Source organism: Haliotis cracherodii, unplaced genomic scaffold (genome assembly GCF_022045235.1).
Source record: "Haliotis cracherodii isolate W230 unplaced genomic scaffold, xgHalCrac1.p SCAF_9, whole genome shotgun sequence".
Classification (NCBI taxonomy): domain Eukaryota; kingdom Metazoa; phylum Mollusca; class Gastropoda; order Lepetellida; family Haliotidae; genus Haliotis; species Haliotis cracherodii.
The window spans coordinates 56,215,355-56,234,191 of NW_027266343.1; the positions used below are offsets into that span (position 1 = coordinate 56,215,355).

Consider the following 18,837-nt stretch of genomic DNA (forward strand, 5'->3'; position numbering starts at 1 on the left):
AAAGGACATTTCTACAATGCTTATTATTTTGTTGTTAGTTTCCAGTGATCCAATCATATAATTGTGACCCTTAATTTGCCTTTTACGCCTATTATAATCTTTTTTATGTGGATAATCGAGAATAATTATCATCTGGCGTTGACGTATTATATGTCACCCAAATCACTCACTGTAAGTTGGAGGCCAAATTGCATATTGTTTGTCTTGATACTTTCCAGAAGTAGAGAAATACTTACTTCCTTTCCAAGTATCATATCGACACAAATTCTGATCAACGTTTACCATAAACATGTCACCCTTTGCTGTAACGCCTCACACCAACTGAAGACCCTGGTTTCCATATATGGAATCAGGCCATGGTCACGCGTTGCTCTCATCATACTCTCATTTGGCTCGTTTGGAGCATGCTATGGCAATCCCCTTCTTAGCTATATTTTAGGCATGATATGAATTCAGATTTAAAAGACTTTGTATTGTGAATATACTGCTGTTCCCAAATATACCCGAAACCAAAGCTAAACAGGATATATTTACATTCGAAACCCAGTTGCTTTTGCCTTTATTAGATGCCTGTAACATCATATTGTAACACTTTTGTGGATAACGGGTGTCAGGCATAGAAATAATTAGCGTCAGCCCGTAACTAATACATATTGTGTAAGCATAGATAGATACATGTAATGGATATCGGTCGCACTCTCCACTAACGATGTGGTTAGGGGTAGATATCTTGACATCAAGAAAGCGCTTACACGCCAACATATGTACAGTTTCCATTTCATCATTTTGATACAACGCCTATACCTCTGATCCATAAAGCAATATTGGGGTTATTTCAATGTTAAATATTCTCGACAACAGTTCATGGCCAAATTTATCTACTTTACATTATGACTTCAAATGCAAAATACAGCTTTTTCTTTTGCAAAACTGCATTTTCGAAGCGTCTGGGCCACGGAAGAAATTTATAGAAAACATAACGCCTAAGAATTTGTAAAAAAGATACACACTTGAGTTTAGTCCCTTTGTAAAACCATTTCCTGACAAATGCCCCCACCCCTGCCTTCTTGAACACCAAGAACGTTGTATCCAAATTAACATCTTATCAAAGATCAATGTAATATTTCTCCAAAACATTCATTGGTTTCTGCAATCCCTCGATACTATCTGCTATAATGATAATATCAGCTGTGAATAGCAAAATGAAACAAATGCGTCAAATCAGGGTACGACTGGATACCTTTCCTCAATTTAGAGTAATAACTAATAAAAATGGAAAATAAAAAGGGACTTCAAACGAAACACTGACGGACTCCACGGGAATACAGACATACACACACACACACACACACACACACACACACACACACACACACACACACACACACACACACACACACACACACACACACACACACACACACACACACACACACACACACACACACACGCACACACACACACACACTCTCTCTCTCTCACACACGCACACACACACACACACACATTCACACACATTTGCATTGAACAGTGTTTTTGGTGTCGTATCCCATACAGGTAGACATATATCAGTCTTTGGATCTAGGCCACGGCCGTCGTCCTAGGCTATAACAGACAACCCCTGGGTATCCCCTCTGTCGCTCTCACTTGGGCGAAAAGGCGTTCGTCCCTCGGCCCCATGGTATCGGCGTTTCGGTGATACCCGGCGTGTAGTAGTGAATTCTGAATTCATCATTTTCAAGGACATAGATGTCGCCATTTATCACTAGTTTTTCATAGGAGAGATAAGTTGCCTTATCACTTTTACATGCATCCAGCACGTGAGGGATAAGCCCCGCCCTTATCTTTCTAACTCTCTCTTCTATGCCATTAACTATTCCTCTTCTTTATCAACAAGAGTTTCCAATTTGGATATTCTTTCTTCAAATTCAACGTTTTCCGACCTCAGCTTAAAAAAATAATGATTGTATCAAACTTTCTATTAAGTTTACCAATTCCCGATCTGATAAGTTTTATCCGTTCAGTGGCATCATCCTGGTAGTGGATTAGAATCGCTGTTCCTCGAGTTAACATCGTGCTGAAGTAGACTATCTAGTTGCCTTACTCCACTCTCTCTTATTTGCCATAAAATGTTCCTCTTCTTTATCAACAAGAGTTTTCAATTTGGATATTCTTTCTTCAAGCTCAACGTGTTCCGACTTGAACTTAAAAAAATAATGATTGTATCAAACTTTCTTTTAAGTTTACCAATGTCAGATCTCATAAGTTTTAAACGCTCAGTGTCATCTTCCTGGTTGTGATTAGAATCGTTTTTCCTCTTGTTAACGTCGTGCTGAAGTAGACTATACAGTTGCCTTACTTCGGGCACCCCAACTGACACTTCCCCGACCCCGCGGGCCTTGGTTTAACTTCAATTCAGAACATACTTGTAGGAGTCATGGTATGACGAGCTCAAATATTGTTTTCTTATTATTTGATAAACAAATGGATGTTGTTACAATTTATCATAGTTTGTTATAGGAGAAATAATCTGCCATATATATTCGTTTTCACGTGCATCCATCACGTGAGGCATAAGCCCCGCCCTTATCTTTCTAACTCTCTCTTCTATGCCATTAACTATTCCTCTTCTTTATCAACAAGAGTTTCCAATTTGGATATTCTTTCTTCAAATTCAACGTTTTCCGACCTCAGCTTAAAAAAATAATGATTGTATCAAACTTTCTATTAAGTTTACCAATTCCCGATCTGATGTGTTTGATGCGTTCAGTGTTATTTTCCTGGTAGTGGATTAGAATCGCTGTTCCTCGAGTTAACAACGTGATGAAGAAGACTATCTAGCTGTCTTACTCCACTCTCTCTTCTATGCCATAAAATGTTCCTCTTCTTTATCAACAAGAGTTTTCAATTTGGATATTCTTTCTTCAAGCTCAACGTTTTTCGACCTCAACTTAAAAAAAATAATGATTGTATCAAACTTTCTTTTAAGTTTACCAATGTCAGATCTCATAAGTTTTAAACGCTCAGTGTCATCTTCCTGGTTGTGGTTAGAATCACTGTTCCTCTTGTTAACGTCGTGCTGAAGTAGACTATGCAGTTGCCTTACTTCGGACACCCCAACTGACACTTCCCCGACCCCGCGGGCCTTGGTTTAACTTCACCTCAGAACATACTTGTAGGAGTCATGGTATGACGAGCTCAAATATTGTTTTCTTATTATTTGATAAACAAATGGATTTTGTGACAATGTATCTTATTAAAGGAAATGGGTACAGCGTATTGCATTATGTTGGGCACAGTACAAGTGTACATGTTCTCCATCTTATGTGTATACGTAAACTACGTGGCGTCCTATTCGTGCAAAAAATACAAATGGATATTAGATGAAACTGTATACATGGACAGTCATCGTTTTAAAAATGAAATGTTAATCTACAGTTAATAGCTCAACAGCATAAAAGATATAATGATGATTATTTATGTGTCATATGAATAATGTTTATGTTGTATCTTTCGCCTTACCAACGATCCCTTTTTTTATCGATGAAGAAATTTGTCATAGTTTATGATTCATACTGCGCAATTAAATTGTAGAATAAAATGACCACGCATCAACCCTGACTAGTCAACTCTCGCGAATGTATTTTGAGCTATGTATTATAGTTAAAAGAATACAGGATATCTAATATATATCTCCTTAAATATGTTTTCGTGAGTTTTTATCAGACCACATGTAAGTTCAGGAATACGTATATCCTTCCTTGCAGATTATTCACAAAAGATGTTTTCCACACAACTCAAGTTATTAACATATCCTGCCTTCAAGGATTTCTGTGTTATAATGACCCTATACCTCGATGTGAAGACATACAGATGGACATTTAAAAAGTAATATTAATTCACCCAGTCCACTTGGAACTCATGAGCTCAACCAACGTTGATGTACGCCATATTCATAATTTGTAGTTTATGTTGTACATGTATGAAGTAAACAGATGAGGGAAATGTGGATCAATGTTACACATATTTTATTGAACTACTCTTGGTTCTACATAAATGCATAGCAATAAAGCTAGAGTTGTATCTTCGGCTTGTGTAGGAAGACTCAGTAGTAACCGTACCCCATACCTGAAAGAGAACACATAATACACATGTAATTAAATAGGATAAAATCAAGATGTGTTCCTTTCATTTAACGTGGGTTCAATTAAATGTTAATCTATGTTGATGGATTGACGGCTTAACTTGAGTGTAACGCCAAACATGATATTAATCAGATAACCTACCAATTCCTTTGCCAAGTCCAATTCCTCCGTACTTTCCACCGTACAGTCCTCCCATTCCACCATACAGTCCTCCAAATCCTCCGTACAGTCCTCCCATTCCTCCGTACAGACCTCCCATGCCTCCGTACAGACCTCCCATGCCTCCGTACAGGCCTCCTATACCATAGCCGCCATAGCCAAGGCCACCAAGGCCTCCGTACATGCCCATTCCGTAGCCAATGGGTTTGGCGTAGGTAGCAACAGCCAGACAGGCAACAAGGACGACGATGATCTTCATCATTTTAAATAGCTGTCATAAAGAAATATTTTGAATTAGCGATACATTTAAACAACCAGGTTAATGTATTTGCAAGACGGTATTTCATCCATACAACCGATTACAAAGGTATTATCAATTCAAATTATTATATATGTATTTTGTTTCTACGTTATTATTTTGTTGTTGTTGTTTAACGGCGCATTCAGCAATATTCCAGCTGTATGACGGCTGTCTGTAATAATGGAGTCTGGACCCGACAATCCAGTGATTGACATCATGAGCATCGATCCACTCAATTGGGTAACGATGACATGCATCAAACAAGTCATCAAGGCTGACCACCCGATCCCGTTAGTCGCCTCAAGCATACTCGCCTTTTACGGCAAGTGTATTCTGCTCCGGATCGTCACGGCGGATAATGCACATATACACTATTTGAATGACTGAGAGGGTAAACATTCACGTGATTCATATATTTATAATACATGTTCATTAATCAGTAATGATATATTGGAAGTTACGCTTGAATGTTTTCACATGATCTCCGAATATGGAACATTTGGCGAATATCGAAGCCAAATGTTGTACGCGTGATGGTTCAGGATGTAATAACTGAATCCATGTTTCAAAAATATTATGTGAACTTTGGCGAACTTTTTGTTGACGAAAAGAGAGTTGACCGTTGTAAAAATGTTTGCCGACCTAAACTTAAATCATGGTTGATGTCACCATATGGATAAGCAAGTGATATTACTACAACATTTACACAGTGTCAAATACAGATACTCACATTTAGGTACACAGATCGACGATTTGCAAACGCAGGAAAGTTCAGTGATGTGGTCACTCACCACACTCACGTATATATACACCTGGTGTTATGTATTACCTGTGATTGATTAGCCTTGGAATGGCTACTTCCGGGTGGGATCAATGACAAACGTCAATTAACTCTTCCGGAACAAGTAAAGGCGACATAAAATTACCAATTAACATGTGTTTTATCCTTGGGGCTTAAATGTGAGTAGTATTGGGTAACTGTACAAGGAAGAGTGGACATTGAGCCAGCGGGGTTAGACATTCCCGCAATCCCCGGCCAATATATGAACACAGAAAAAGGCCGTAATCACCAGTTTCGCACAGCTCCATAGTGACAAGGGTTAGTTGACTTGAATTCACATGATTTGTTTAAATTAATGAAGTCGAATTTGTAAATGTATTAAAATGTCAATAAACGAAGGCAAATACTGTTAATTACATTTCTACCTCATGAAATTTCAAATCTGTTCAAAGGTTATTTGTTTTACAATAATCGTATCTCAAATAGAATCACTTGATGGTATTAATGTAACGAAATTAAGAAAGTATATATTCTTTCATGGCAGCTACTGAAAATGATGAAGATTATCGTCGTCCTTGCTGCCTGTCTGGCTGTTGCTGCCTACGCCAAACCCACTGGCTACGGTATTGGAATGTATGGAGGCCTTGGCTATGGTGGCTATGGAATGGGAGGCCTGTATGGAGGCATGGGAGGTCTGTACGGAGGCATGGGAGGCTTTGGCTATGGTGGCCTGGGAGGTCTGTACGGAGGTATGGGTCTTTACGGAGGCTTGGGAGGCCTGTACGGAGGAATGGGAGGCCTGTACGGCGGCATGTATGGAGGAAAATACGGTGGCATGTACGGAGGAATTGGACTTGGCAAAGGAATTGGTACGTTTTCACTGTAATTTAATTATGTTACCATGACATTAAGAGACATGTATAGTTGCATGAACATTTAATAGACTTGTGTCATTTTTGCATATTGATTTGCTAATTTCAGTAACATGTAATCTGTCTGTAGGTTTGGAGATGGGAGGTGAGGTGTAGGGGAGTGGGGGTGGGGGTAGGGCTGGTAGGTGGGGGTGGCTTGAGGTTTGTTCGCAATCTTCTACTCTCAATACATACAATGATTACCGTTGTTGCCTGTCTGACTGTTGCTATCTACGACAAACCCATTGGCTTCGGTTTGGACGTGCACAGAGGCCTTGGGGGCCTTGGCTATTTAGGCTAAGGTAAGGGAGGCCTGTATGGAGGAATAGGTCTTTATCGAGGCGTGGGTGGCATGCATTGAGGCATGTGTGTGTGTTGATCTGATGATAGGTAAATTGTGAAGAATGATCCCACTGTATGGTGGAACGGGATATGTGAAAGTAAGGGTCTTTTCTGTATATTGATTTGCTAAATTTGAGTAACATGTACAAAGAACATGTATGGCATGCTGGGGTAGTACAGTAACCATGTCACTGACTCTGGCCAGATACAAGTAATATTTCTCTCTTTCTAATTTCGCCACAGTTCTATTTACATATGAGCATGTTAGTGAACACTTCAGCCATATAGTGACAATCCAATCTTTCAAGGCACTGTTATGACACATTATTGATTAAATCACATCCATCGATGTACGCCGGTCCTACGACAAACACGAGGTACTTATAATTGGGAACTAATTTTGACCGGGAATCCCCATCGAATCGAAGGAAAAAGAGAGAAGGACCATGAGTTTTGTATTGTTCTTTTTAAACTTGATAACATACTTCACATTACGGGAGCAATCTACAATACAGGGCTGAACCTTCCTTGCTATCAACGTAGTTCTTCCAATGCGAGTACATGATTTGTTTTGATTGATAGTTGCAATTAACACTTTTGTTGGTTAGACAATTACATACGCACGCATCCCTTTATTTATATAGAATGTATTTTTCACTTCAGGTATGGGATACTATTGAGGTTGGTGAGACGGCGCCTCAGATCTGCAACAGCTTCAGCGCTGATCAAACAAACCTCTCAATGCTTCACGGAAGACAAATACTTTCTTCTCGGATCAATAAAGGACATTTCTACAATGCTTATTATTTTGTTGTTAGTTTCCAGTGATCTAATCATATAATTTTGACCCTTAATTTGCCTTTTACGCCTAATATAATCTTTTTTCTGTGGATTATCGAGAATAATTATCATCTGGCGTTGACGTATTATATGTCACCCAAATCACTCACTGTAAGTTGGAGGCCAAATTGCATATTGTTTGTCTTGATACTGTTCAGAAGTAGAGAAATACTTACTTCCTTACCAAGTATCATATCGACACAAATTCTGATCAACGTTTACCATAAACATTTCACCCTTTGCTGTAACGCCTCACACCAATTGAAGACCCTGGTTTCCATATATGGAATCAGGCCATGGTCACGCGTTGCTCTCATCATACTCTCATTTGGCCCGTTTGGAGCATGCTATGGCAATCCCCTTCTTAGCTATATTTTAGACATGACATGAATTCAGATTTAAAAGACTTTGTATTGTGAATATACTGCTGTTCCCAAATATACCCGAAACCAAAGCTAAACAGGATATATTTACAATTCGAAACCCAGTTGCTTTTGCCTTTAATAGATGCCTGTAACATCATATTGTAACACTTTTGTGGATAACGGGTGTCAGACATAGAAATAATTAGCGTCAGCCCGTAACTAATACATATTGTGTAAGCATAGATAGATACATGTAATGGATATCGGCCGCACTCTCCACTAACGATGTGGTTAGGGGTAGATATCTTGACATCAAGAAAGCGCTTACACGCCAACATATGTACAGTTTCCATTTCATCATTTTGATACAACGCCTATACCTCTGATCCATAAAGCAATATTGGGGTTATTTCAATGTTAAATATTCTCGACAACAGTTCATGGCCAAATTTATCTACTTTACATTATGACTTCAAATGCAAAATACAGCTTTTTTCTTTTGCAAAACTGCATTTTCGAAGCGTCTGGGCCACGGAAGAAATTTCTAGAAAACATAACGCCTAAGAATTTGTAAAAAGATACACACTTGAGTTTAGTCCCTTTGTAAAACCATTTCCTGACAAATGCCCCCACCCCTGCCTTCTTGAACACCAAGAACGTTGTATCCAAATTAACATCTTATCAAAGATCAATGTAATATTTCTCCAAAACATTCATTGGTTTCTGCAATCCCTCGATACTATCTGCTATAATGATAATATCATTTGCGAATAGCAAAATGAAACAAATGCGTCAAATCAGGGTACAACTGGATACCTTTCCTCAATTTCGAATAATAATTAATAAAAATGGAAAATAAAAAGGGACTTCAAACGAAACACTGACGGACTCCACGGGAATACAGACACACACACACACACACACACACACACACACACACACACACACGCACGCACGCACGCACGCACGCACGCACGAACGCACGCACGCACACACACACACACACACACAAACTCACACATACTCACTCACACACACTCACACACACATTTGCATTGAACAGTGTTTTGGGTGTCGTATCCCATACAGGTAGACATATATCAGTCTTTGGATCTAGACCACGGCCGTCGTCCTAGGCTATAACAGACAACCCCTGGGTATCCCCTCTGTCGCTCTCACTTGGGCGAAAAGGCGTTCGTCCCTCGGCCCCATGGTATCGGCGTTTCGGTGATCCCCGGCATGTAGTAGTGAATTCTGAATTCATCATTTTCAAGAACATAGATGTCGCCATTTATAACTAGTTTTTCATAGGAGAGATAAGCTGCCTTATCACTTTTACATGCATCCAGCACGTGAGGGATAAGCCCCGCCCTTATCTTTCTCTCTCTTCTATGCCATTAACTATTCCTCTTCTTTATCAACAAGAGTTTCCAATTTGGATATTCTTTCTTCAAATTCAACGTTTTCCGACCTCAGCTTAAAAAAATAATGATTGTATCAAACTTTCTATTAAGTTTACCAATTCCCGATCTGATGAGTTTTATCCGTTCAGTGGCTGTGATTGATTTGCCTGGGAGTGGCTACTTCCAGGTGGGTTGAATAAACATCTATCAACTCTTCCTGAACAAGTAAAGATGACATAAAATTACCAATTAACATGTGTTTTATCCTTGGGGCTTACATGTCAGTAGAATTGGGTAAGTGTACAAGGAAGTGTGGACATTGCGCCAGTGGGGTAAGACATTCCTGCAATCCCCGGCCTATAAAAGCAAACACAAAAAGGCCTTTATCACCAGTTTCGCACAGCTCCATAGTGACAACGGTAAGTTGGCTTGTATTTTCATTATTTGTTAAAAATAATAAGGTCGTATTTGTAAATGTATTGAAATGTCAAGAAACAAAGGAACCGAAAGTGATTACGACTAATTTCTGCTGACAACCATCACAATTTGTGATACATTGCACATACTGTTTGTTACATTTCCGTCTCATGAGATTGAAATCTATCTAAACATTCCTTAATTTACAATAATCGTATTTCAAACCGAATCGCTGGAAGGCCTTTATGTAATGAGATTAAGAAGTTAAGTATTCTTTCATGGCAGCTACTAAAATGATGAAGATTATCGTCGTCCTTGTTGCCTGTCTGGCTGTTGCTGCCTACGCCAATCCCACAGGCTACGGTATTGGCATGTACGGAGGCCTTGGTGGCCTTGGCTATGGCGGCTATGGTATGGGAGGCCTTTACGGAGGTATGGGAGGTCTGTACGGAGGTATGGGAGGTCTGTACGGAGGTATGGGTCTTTACGGAGGCTTGGGAGGCCTGTATGGAGGAATGGGAGGCCTGTATGGAGGAATGGGAGGCCTGTACAGCGGCATGTATGGATGAAAATACGGCGGCATGTACGGGGGAATTGGATTTGGAAAAGGAATTGGTAAGTTTCTTGAGTACACTGTATATTGTACACCAGAATAATTGGCTATGTCATGGGCATGAACGTGTGCCTTGTTGACCAGATACCAGTGACACGCGACAGTTATATTTGATTAGTCACGACGAAAGGATCGTGTTGCAACCAGGTGAAACAAGTATTGGAGTCACATGTTTACATTCACACCCAGTTCTGGAATGTATTCAGATCTTGGTGTATGTAATTCTTTAAATATCTTTCCCCCATCTTCATATTGTTATAGGAATCACATTCAGACTAGGCTCCATGTCTGCCGTTGCTGTCGTGGCAGTTATGAATGAGTTAGTGAATGTTATTGAAAATTTGACGACATTTGACGACAATCCTGTAGTTCAAGGCTTTAGCAACATTATTAATGTAGGAAGTTCGGCTGTTATCAAACATTATTGGCTAGAGCACAATAGCCCTTACGACAAACCACAGGGTACTTGCAACTTGGAAATAGTTTTTCCTGGGATAGTTCGCATCGATTCGAAAGGAAACATACAAGTACCGCGCCATTTGTATTGTTACTTTTAATCTTTGATAAAATCCGGGCACCATACGGGATTATTCTACTATATAGGGCTGAACCGTTCTTGATATCACCGTAATTATTCCAAGTCAAGTAAACAATTTCTTTTGAATAGTAGTTGCAATTTACGACATATTGAATAAACACTCTTTTATTTATATCATATGTGTCTTTTTACTTCAGGCATTGGATACTATTGAGGTTAGTGAGATGGCGTCTCTCATCTGCAACAGTGTCAGCGCAGATCAAACAACACCTCCACAATATCATGGCCAACAAATACTCACCTCTTGGATAAACAAATCACACTTCTAACATGCTAATAATCTATTTTCTCATTAGTTTCCAGTTTTCCATTTATATAATTTACACCGCTCTTATGCCTTCTACCACCTATAGAATCTGGTTTGGCAAATAATCGAGGCTGTTTATCCTCTGGCGTTGGCTACTCACTGTTAGCTGCAGTCTAAATTGCATGTTCTTATCAACGTGTACCATAAACATTTTACCTTTGCAAGTAAACGTCGCATCGACTAAAGACATAGTTTTGAATAGGCATGCATCAGTTAATCAAAATAAGGTCAAGGTCCAGGTCAAGGGTACATGAAAAGTGTAAAGATCACAGCAGGGAAATGGGTAATAAAAATGTTTATTAGAAACGATTTCGTAAGAGGATATTAGGAAAAAAACAGACGAAAACATTGACATAAGCAGAGTGTTGAGATATGAGTCGTGTAGATAATACATTTTAGTACATTTTCTGCAACAGGATGATAGAAATCACGGGTAAACACAAACACAATAAGGTCTTTGAGTAAATAAAAGCGACAAAACCCTTTGCAAATATATATATATATATATAAAAGCAAAGTCGCCAAAAGCAGAGTCGATTGTACGATTCGGATTATATCATGATCATGTAATTTATTAGGAATCACTATCAAATAGTGATCATACCAGGTATCAATTTTTTAAGTTCTGTTAATTTACCAATTTATGGCATGTATTCTGTGAAGTATACAACTGCTTGACGGGGCACCCTAATTACGATGAAAACCCAGTACGTTGCATATGCTACCACAAACCCCTTTCCATAATATCGACTATATCATGAGCATGTATTATGAATCACCATTACACTGGGATGATACCAGGTTTTCGCGAAAAGGTGAGCGTATCAGTGGCACCCGTCACAAACACATGCAAAGGCAAGTCAATTTTTCACCTGGAAACAACATAGTGACTTATGGTACACGTCAAAATAGGGAATCGGACATCATTTTGTCACCGATGCGTCGAAATTTGAAAATGTCCTAATCATCCCCACTATAAAACGTTTCGAAAGCTTTTCTGGGGTATTGAATGGTGTAACCTTGATCAAACAACTTCTGAGCAAGAATTGTATGACACTCTTTGAAATCTTGATGGGGAAAGCATTCTCGATTGTACCTCAAAAGTTGTGAAATAAAGACACCAAGGGCTGGCGCTGTAGGAATATTGCTCTAAATGAATGGAATGTTGACTATTGTAAAGTTGACGTCATTCCTCTCACAGGACTCCTTTTTTCTAGTTCATGTAGGTAAATCTGTGGAAAGGGAATTAACTATTTTATTGTAATTGAACGATATCAGATCATCGATAAAACGAAACTTCAGTTACATTTTGCAATCAAAATGCCGTTTTCTCATTATTTGATAAACAAATGGATCGTATGTCATGACAATTGATCATATCAGGGGTAAAGTATGTAGAACGTACATCATATTGGGGACTGTGCAAGAGTACATATTCTTCATATAATATCCATACGTAAAATACATGGCTGTGGATTTTTCAAACATATTTTGTTGTCAAAAGACAAATGGATTGAACACAAGTTTACATGGAGGTCATATATATGTTTCATATAGGTACAATGTGTTAGCTTGCGACGACATTCGTACAATGTTTGACCCTCTCTGTGTGAAGATTCATATTCCATTAAACCCACACGAAGTGATGAACAGTTCTTATACATTTTAGATCACTTTTGTATTCCATGAACACCCTTCTTGTTTACACTGACAGTCATACAACGTCCGACTGGATGGCGAAATAAAATAAGTGACATGAGGATACTTATGCTCAAATCCATCTTTTGCATTTTGGTTCCATTAGTGAGTGAGTGAGTATGGTTTTACGCCGCTTTTAGCAATATTCCAGCAATATCACGGCGGGGGACACCAAAAATGGGCTTCACACATTACTCATGTCGGGAATAGAACCCGGGTCTTCGGCGTGACGAGCGAACGCTTTAACCACTAGGCTACCCGACCGTCCCTTTGGTTCCAATAAATAGATTCAAATACCATCACCATAAATGCGAAAGATTTGTTAAGAACTACCACAGTAAGTTAGTCACCGTGACATCGCGTTGTGATCCATTTACATCAAATACAGGACGTCACACTGGCCTACAAAAGAAACGCTAAAGGTATATTTTTTCATGAACCTGGGGCGATTACAAGTATTAGTCATTACTGATCAATTGACCGATCATTAAAAGGTGATTAAGATTAGGGGGTCTTTATAATCAGAGACAACTCTTCTGTATGTGTTTGTGCTTCACAGGAATGCGCAAGTAAGCTGTTTTCTAATACGAAAGTCATAAATCGTGTCAATGCGACACAACAAAATTGTTATAGCAATTAACACATATCTTTGAAAGAGATAGTTATTAATAATTACTCATATATTCTTTTGGAAAATAGAATGGAGGATACATAATGCGATATGAATATGTAATTGTTTTGTGTTTGATTGTTGAATACACAATAATTCACCTAAGTTGGTGATGTCCAAGAGGCCGATAGAGGCTCCTGTTCACTTCCCACTATAGACTGTGTGATGAGGCGGGGACAGTTTTTAGAGGGCAGTCACATTGTAGTTTCTGAATCTTAGTTTTAACTTTCTGTTTCATTATCTGCTCTGTTATTGCCTGTTGACAACTGTGATAAGTGTAAGTGTACCTGTGCGATCTTTGAACCTCTCAGAAGCTGACATTTAGCTCAGGTCAGTTAACATCCTCTTTTGGTTTGTGTACACGGTGTGTTGGTGAATGAAGAATTGAACCATTAGTGTCTGCGTGGGGGCAACGACAAGGACAATGTTAACGCAATAATGTAAGATAGATCGAAAAGTAGAAGTATCATGGAAATGATTTCAAACATCAAAATACATCCTTTTGAGATTTACAATCCAACATGGGAGCTGATTACAGGAATTTGTTCATTCATTAGGACAACAACTCCATTTCAGATTCTGCCGGATTAATATAAAAGCGCATGGCTGTTAAAAGAGGGTGGTTCCAAAGGACATGCAGGTTGTTAAGAGAAGCTATATATTGAAACTAATCAAGCTAATTTATGAAAACAAGTATAAGCAAAACTTATATAGCGAGGGTCTTCATGGAATCACATCAAGCAACACATGAAACAATGGTCAAAAATAATAATAATGATAATAAAAATAAATAAATAAAAATAATAATAATAATAATAATAATTTATGCATTTGTATAGCGCAGCTCTGTTCGCTAATACACCTTGAAACTATTGAAATCAGTCAGTATCAGTCATACAGCCCCCTAAAACGAAATATTCGAATACAATAACAACATATTTCGAAAACAAAGCAAAGGAGACTTACACATAAATATTCAGGATATCATCGATACGATTCTAAGCTTTGCAGCTAAAATGGAAGTTCAATCAGGGTATATTATAGTTGGAACTGAAGAAATCTATCACTAAATCAACATACATTTCCAAATTATTGAGAAACTGCTCATGTTATACCACTGCAGCTATTTAAAAAAGGGATCTATCCCATCTAGGAATCTACAGACTCATCTGTTTGGTTTCTAGTGTTCGGAATATGAGAACATTATGGATTTCAGTTCGGAATCGGATTAATAAAATTGAACTGATACAACAGTACCAAATATCTCCAAAGCAATCAAACTGACAAACAAACCATTTGAAGTATTTTGTAGAATATCAAATGAATTTGACAGTCTTTGGCTAGTTGATCTCATTAATAAATAAGAATTCTATGCAAAACACGGTAAAGTCGCTTATCACACTTCATTTGCTTATCACACTTCAGAAACCCCCTGTGACGTCATCTATTGTTTTCGATGGTTGAGGTTATCGGTCACGGAGTCACTACATATAGAAGCAAACGTTTTTGAAGTCATGCTTTCAAAATATCCGAAATTATTATGTGGAATATGTAATAAAATATATTTGTTTTTTGTTCATGTCAATTTATTATAAGCTGTATGACAAATTGTGTAACTCTGAAGGATGTCTGACCATATCGCTTTAATTCGTTTCAACAAAATCACTAAATGAGAGTCACAGCTTCAAGATGTGATGGGATAAATGTCTAACATATATTACATAGCCGACATCCACATTTACTTTTGGTGATTTTTCCATTCACATTTCACTAATAATTCTTGTCATGAAGTGCATTGTGAATCGACGGATTAAGAAAAACGTTCTGAAATTGTGTAAAGCATTACACTCATACGCTCCACTGTCGGTGTCAAGATCAGACTAACAATAATCCACATCATCTGGATCCTGTGTAACTTATATTAATATATCTGTTTAAATTATATAATAAAATTGACAAGAATACGTTTAACAGGTATTTTATTACAATCGTAGATCATACATCAGTGTATATATAATACAGGGAGCTGTTCATTGAAGGCACGACTCTCAATAGTGACCGTATCCCATGCCTAAAAGAGACAACAAAATACACAATTATAAGATAACAACGCACTTGAGAAAAATACTTCTGCCTAAGGAGTTCCCCCAAAACACAAATTGTTTAATAAAAGTCTGACAGAAGCCGTTATTTAGAAGCCGACATTGCATGTATTGTGAGAAGAAAATAATGTGTCGCTAATCGCACCCTCCCTTCGCAACCCCTTCACAAATGTTACATGTTACTAGAATCAGCAAAATCAATATGCCAAAATCACAAACGTGACTTCCCTTTTCGAATTTCTGATGTCCATGCAATCACACTGGTCTCCCATTGCAATTGGATCAGTCTCATAATATACACAGACAACTTACCAATTCCTTTGCCGAGTCCAATTCCTCCGTACATGCCACCGTACAGTCCTCCCATTCCTCCGTACAGGCCTCCCAAGCCTCCGTAAAGACCCATACCTCCATACAGACCTCCCATGCCTCCGTACAGACCTCCCATGCCTCCGTACAGGCCTCCAATGCCACCATACAGGCCTCCCATACCTAAGCCGCCATAGCCACCATAGCCAAGGCCACCAAGGCCTCCGTACATGCCAATACCGTAGCCAATGGGTTTGGCGTAGGCAGAAACAGCCAGACAGGCAATAAGGACGACGATAATCTTCATCATTCTCAGTAGCTGTCAATAAAAACGAAATAGGTTTTGCGATAGAAATAGACTTGCTGCATGTTGTAATTGAATTTGAAAAATAATGTTAAACGTGGATGTACACCTTAAACATGTATTACCAAAGTGATGTTCCGTGTAGTTGATAATTTAGAATGTAAGAAATAAAACAAAAATGTTTTATCATTTACTATGAACTCTTAGCTGGTGTAAAGATTAAGGTTAAACATAAAGAGTTATTCTATTAAACGATTTAAGAAATAGATAGGGTGGATCGACGAATCAGTTATTGATTGGGTAAAACGGTTGGTCCTCACAGGTGAAATATTTACGAGGGATGCGGAGACCAAGTAGCCTATAATGGCAGACTAATTAGTGTTATTCACGTTGGTACTCACAGTTAGGTGTACGGAGTGACTAGGTTGTCAATGCAGAGAAGTTCAGTGAAGTTTACGCTCTTAACATTCACGTTTATATACGCGGCGTGTTATGTGTAGCCTGTGATTGATTTGCCTGGGAATGGCTACTTCCGGGTGAGATCAAGGGCACACACCAATTAACACACCCTGAACATGAACGGGTGACATAACATCACCGATGAGCATGTGTTTTATCCATATGCTTAGGGCTTAAATGTGAGAAGTATTGGATAACTGTACAAGGAAGTGTGGAAAGTGTACCAGTGGGGACGTCCCCACAACCCCCGGCCAGAATAAACACATTATAGAAGTCTAACGCCATATTAATGATCAACCTGAAAGTCGCCAAGATGATGGGACTTGAATTTGTACCATTTTGTTAAAACAAAACAAATGTAAACGTAGTTCTAACTGAAGCAGTACACCATAGGCAGGTTAAGAGATGATTTACCACGTTTAACAATTTGTTCACATTTTGAAACTACCAACTACGCCTTTGAGCCAGATAATAGAAATACAAAACATTAATAACACGGTCTATTTAAGGAGGAATCCTACCGACTTTAAAACCTGCATATCATCGTCAAATGAAAACAAAATTTATGTTGTTTGCTCACGAATGGCTCTACAAAACGATTACTAGATATTGGAAGTCTATTGCTATCAAATATAAAAAGAAATCGTTCCGGAGGAATGGGACTTATGTTCGGAGGCATGGGAGGTATGTAAGTCGGCATAGGAGGTCTATATAGAGGCATATAATTATGTACATATGCATATGGGTATGTACAGATGCATGAGAAATATATACAAAACATGGGAGGTATGTGCATAGGGATGTTGGGTCCGTATAGAGGCATGGGAGGCTTGATCAGAAACTGACCAGACCAAGTATTACTCAACCCTTCTGACGCATAAGTGTTGCTTAGACTGTCATAGAAACTGGCCAGGTCAAGTGTATCTCCACCCTGCTCACGAGTAAGTATTCTATAGAATGGCATAGAAACTGACCAGGTCAAGTGTAACTTCACCCTGCTCACGTGTAAGTGTTCTTTAGACTGTTATAGAAACTGACCAGGTCAAGTGTACCGTCACCCTGCTCATGTGTAAGTGTTCTATATGCTAACATAGAAAGTGACCAGGTCAAGTATAACTTCACCCTTCTCACGTGTAAGTGTTCTATAGACTGACATTGAAACTGACCAAGTCAAGTGTAACTTCACCCTTCTCAGGCGTAAGGGGTCTATAGAAACACAGCAGTGTACACACACCGAGCCGACATAAATTAATCTGCCTATTCGTACATCTACCACGTCACCTACAGACATTGCATGGTATCACAGAGCACACTGACTACCTATGTGGAGGTCAAATATATCAACATTTGCATAACAGAGACACATTACAGGAAATAATTCCAAAGATCAACATGTAATACAACTACAAATACTGTTGTATACAACTACTTTCTTCACCTGACAAACAACGTCACAACCTTTAGAATTAAAGATAAGTCAGTATCATGCATATTTAAGAGGTCTGTGCATTTAAGCTAAGAAGACCTAGCAGGAAGCTGACATTAATAGTGCTTTACTCTGATCCCGGACGAAACCGTTACATTCTGTCTGATTCCTGATTACAATACATAATCTGCTCTCTCACAGCATCGGCTGACGAATATCGTCCACCACGATGACATTTTCGAATTGAACAGTTGGCCATTGGAATGGATACAAGTTATTCTACTTTGTGCTTATAACTGTGGCATGTCAAAATCAAAGTATACATTTTGGCGTTTTCCAATACCATGCACTGAAATGAATTATTATTTACAATTAGACCCTCAAGATGGTACCGTACTAATGAGTTTATGGTGTCCTGTTTTAATTTAATTTTCCACTTTTTTAAATGTACGATAAACTCATTACTACGGTTCCAGTAACGATATTTAGAACCACAGAGATATAATCCAACCTATTTCTTTTTTAAATGTAAGCCTTACTGATTGGTATGCATTGGTGTACAATAAGTATCAAAGGAAGAGGTTCTTGTCATCAAGAATCTGGAGATAAATTCTGAATCTCAAAGTAAGTGCACTCTATGGAATCTGTTGTTGAATGTACACCAGATCTTAGTTGTAACGGTGAAAG

General features: G+C 38.6%; 3 protein-coding genes across 3 annotated transcripts; 1 reads left to right on the forward strand and 2 right to left on the reverse strand.

Annotated features, from left to right (window-relative positions):
* Positions 1-4,105: 4,105 nt before the first annotated feature.
* LOC139452055 (neuropeptide-like protein 31) lies at positions 4,106-4,566 on the reverse strand. Its single transcript, XM_071233354.1, has 2 exons — positions 4,287-4,566; positions 4,106-4,128 (listed from the first exon to the last, which is right to left on the reverse strand). The coding sequence occupies exons 1-2, from the start codon at positions 4,564-4,566 to the stop codon at positions 4,106-4,108; spliced, it is 303 nt and encodes a 100-aa protein (XP_071089455.1).
* Positions 4,567-5,939: 1,373 nt separating this feature from the next.
* Positions 5,940-10,233, forward strand: LOC139452001 (acanthoscurrin-2-like). Its single transcript, XM_071233282.1, has 3 exons — positions 5,940-6,255; positions 6,389-6,403; positions 9,950-10,233. Exons 1-3 carry the CDS (start codon positions 5,940-5,942, stop codon positions 10,231-10,233), a joined length of 615 nt encoding a protein of 204 aa, XP_071089383.1.
* Positions 10,234-15,598: 5,365 nt separating this feature from the next.
* On the reverse strand, positions 15,599-16,271 carry LOC139453388 (glycine-rich protein-like). Its single transcript, XM_071235070.1, has 2 exons — positions 15,965-16,271; positions 15,599-15,621 (listed from the first exon to the last, which is right to left on the reverse strand). Exons 1-2 carry the CDS (start codon positions 16,269-16,271, stop codon positions 15,599-15,601), a joined length of 330 nt encoding a protein of 109 aa, XP_071091171.1.
* Positions 16,272-18,837: the final 2,566 nt, after the last annotated feature.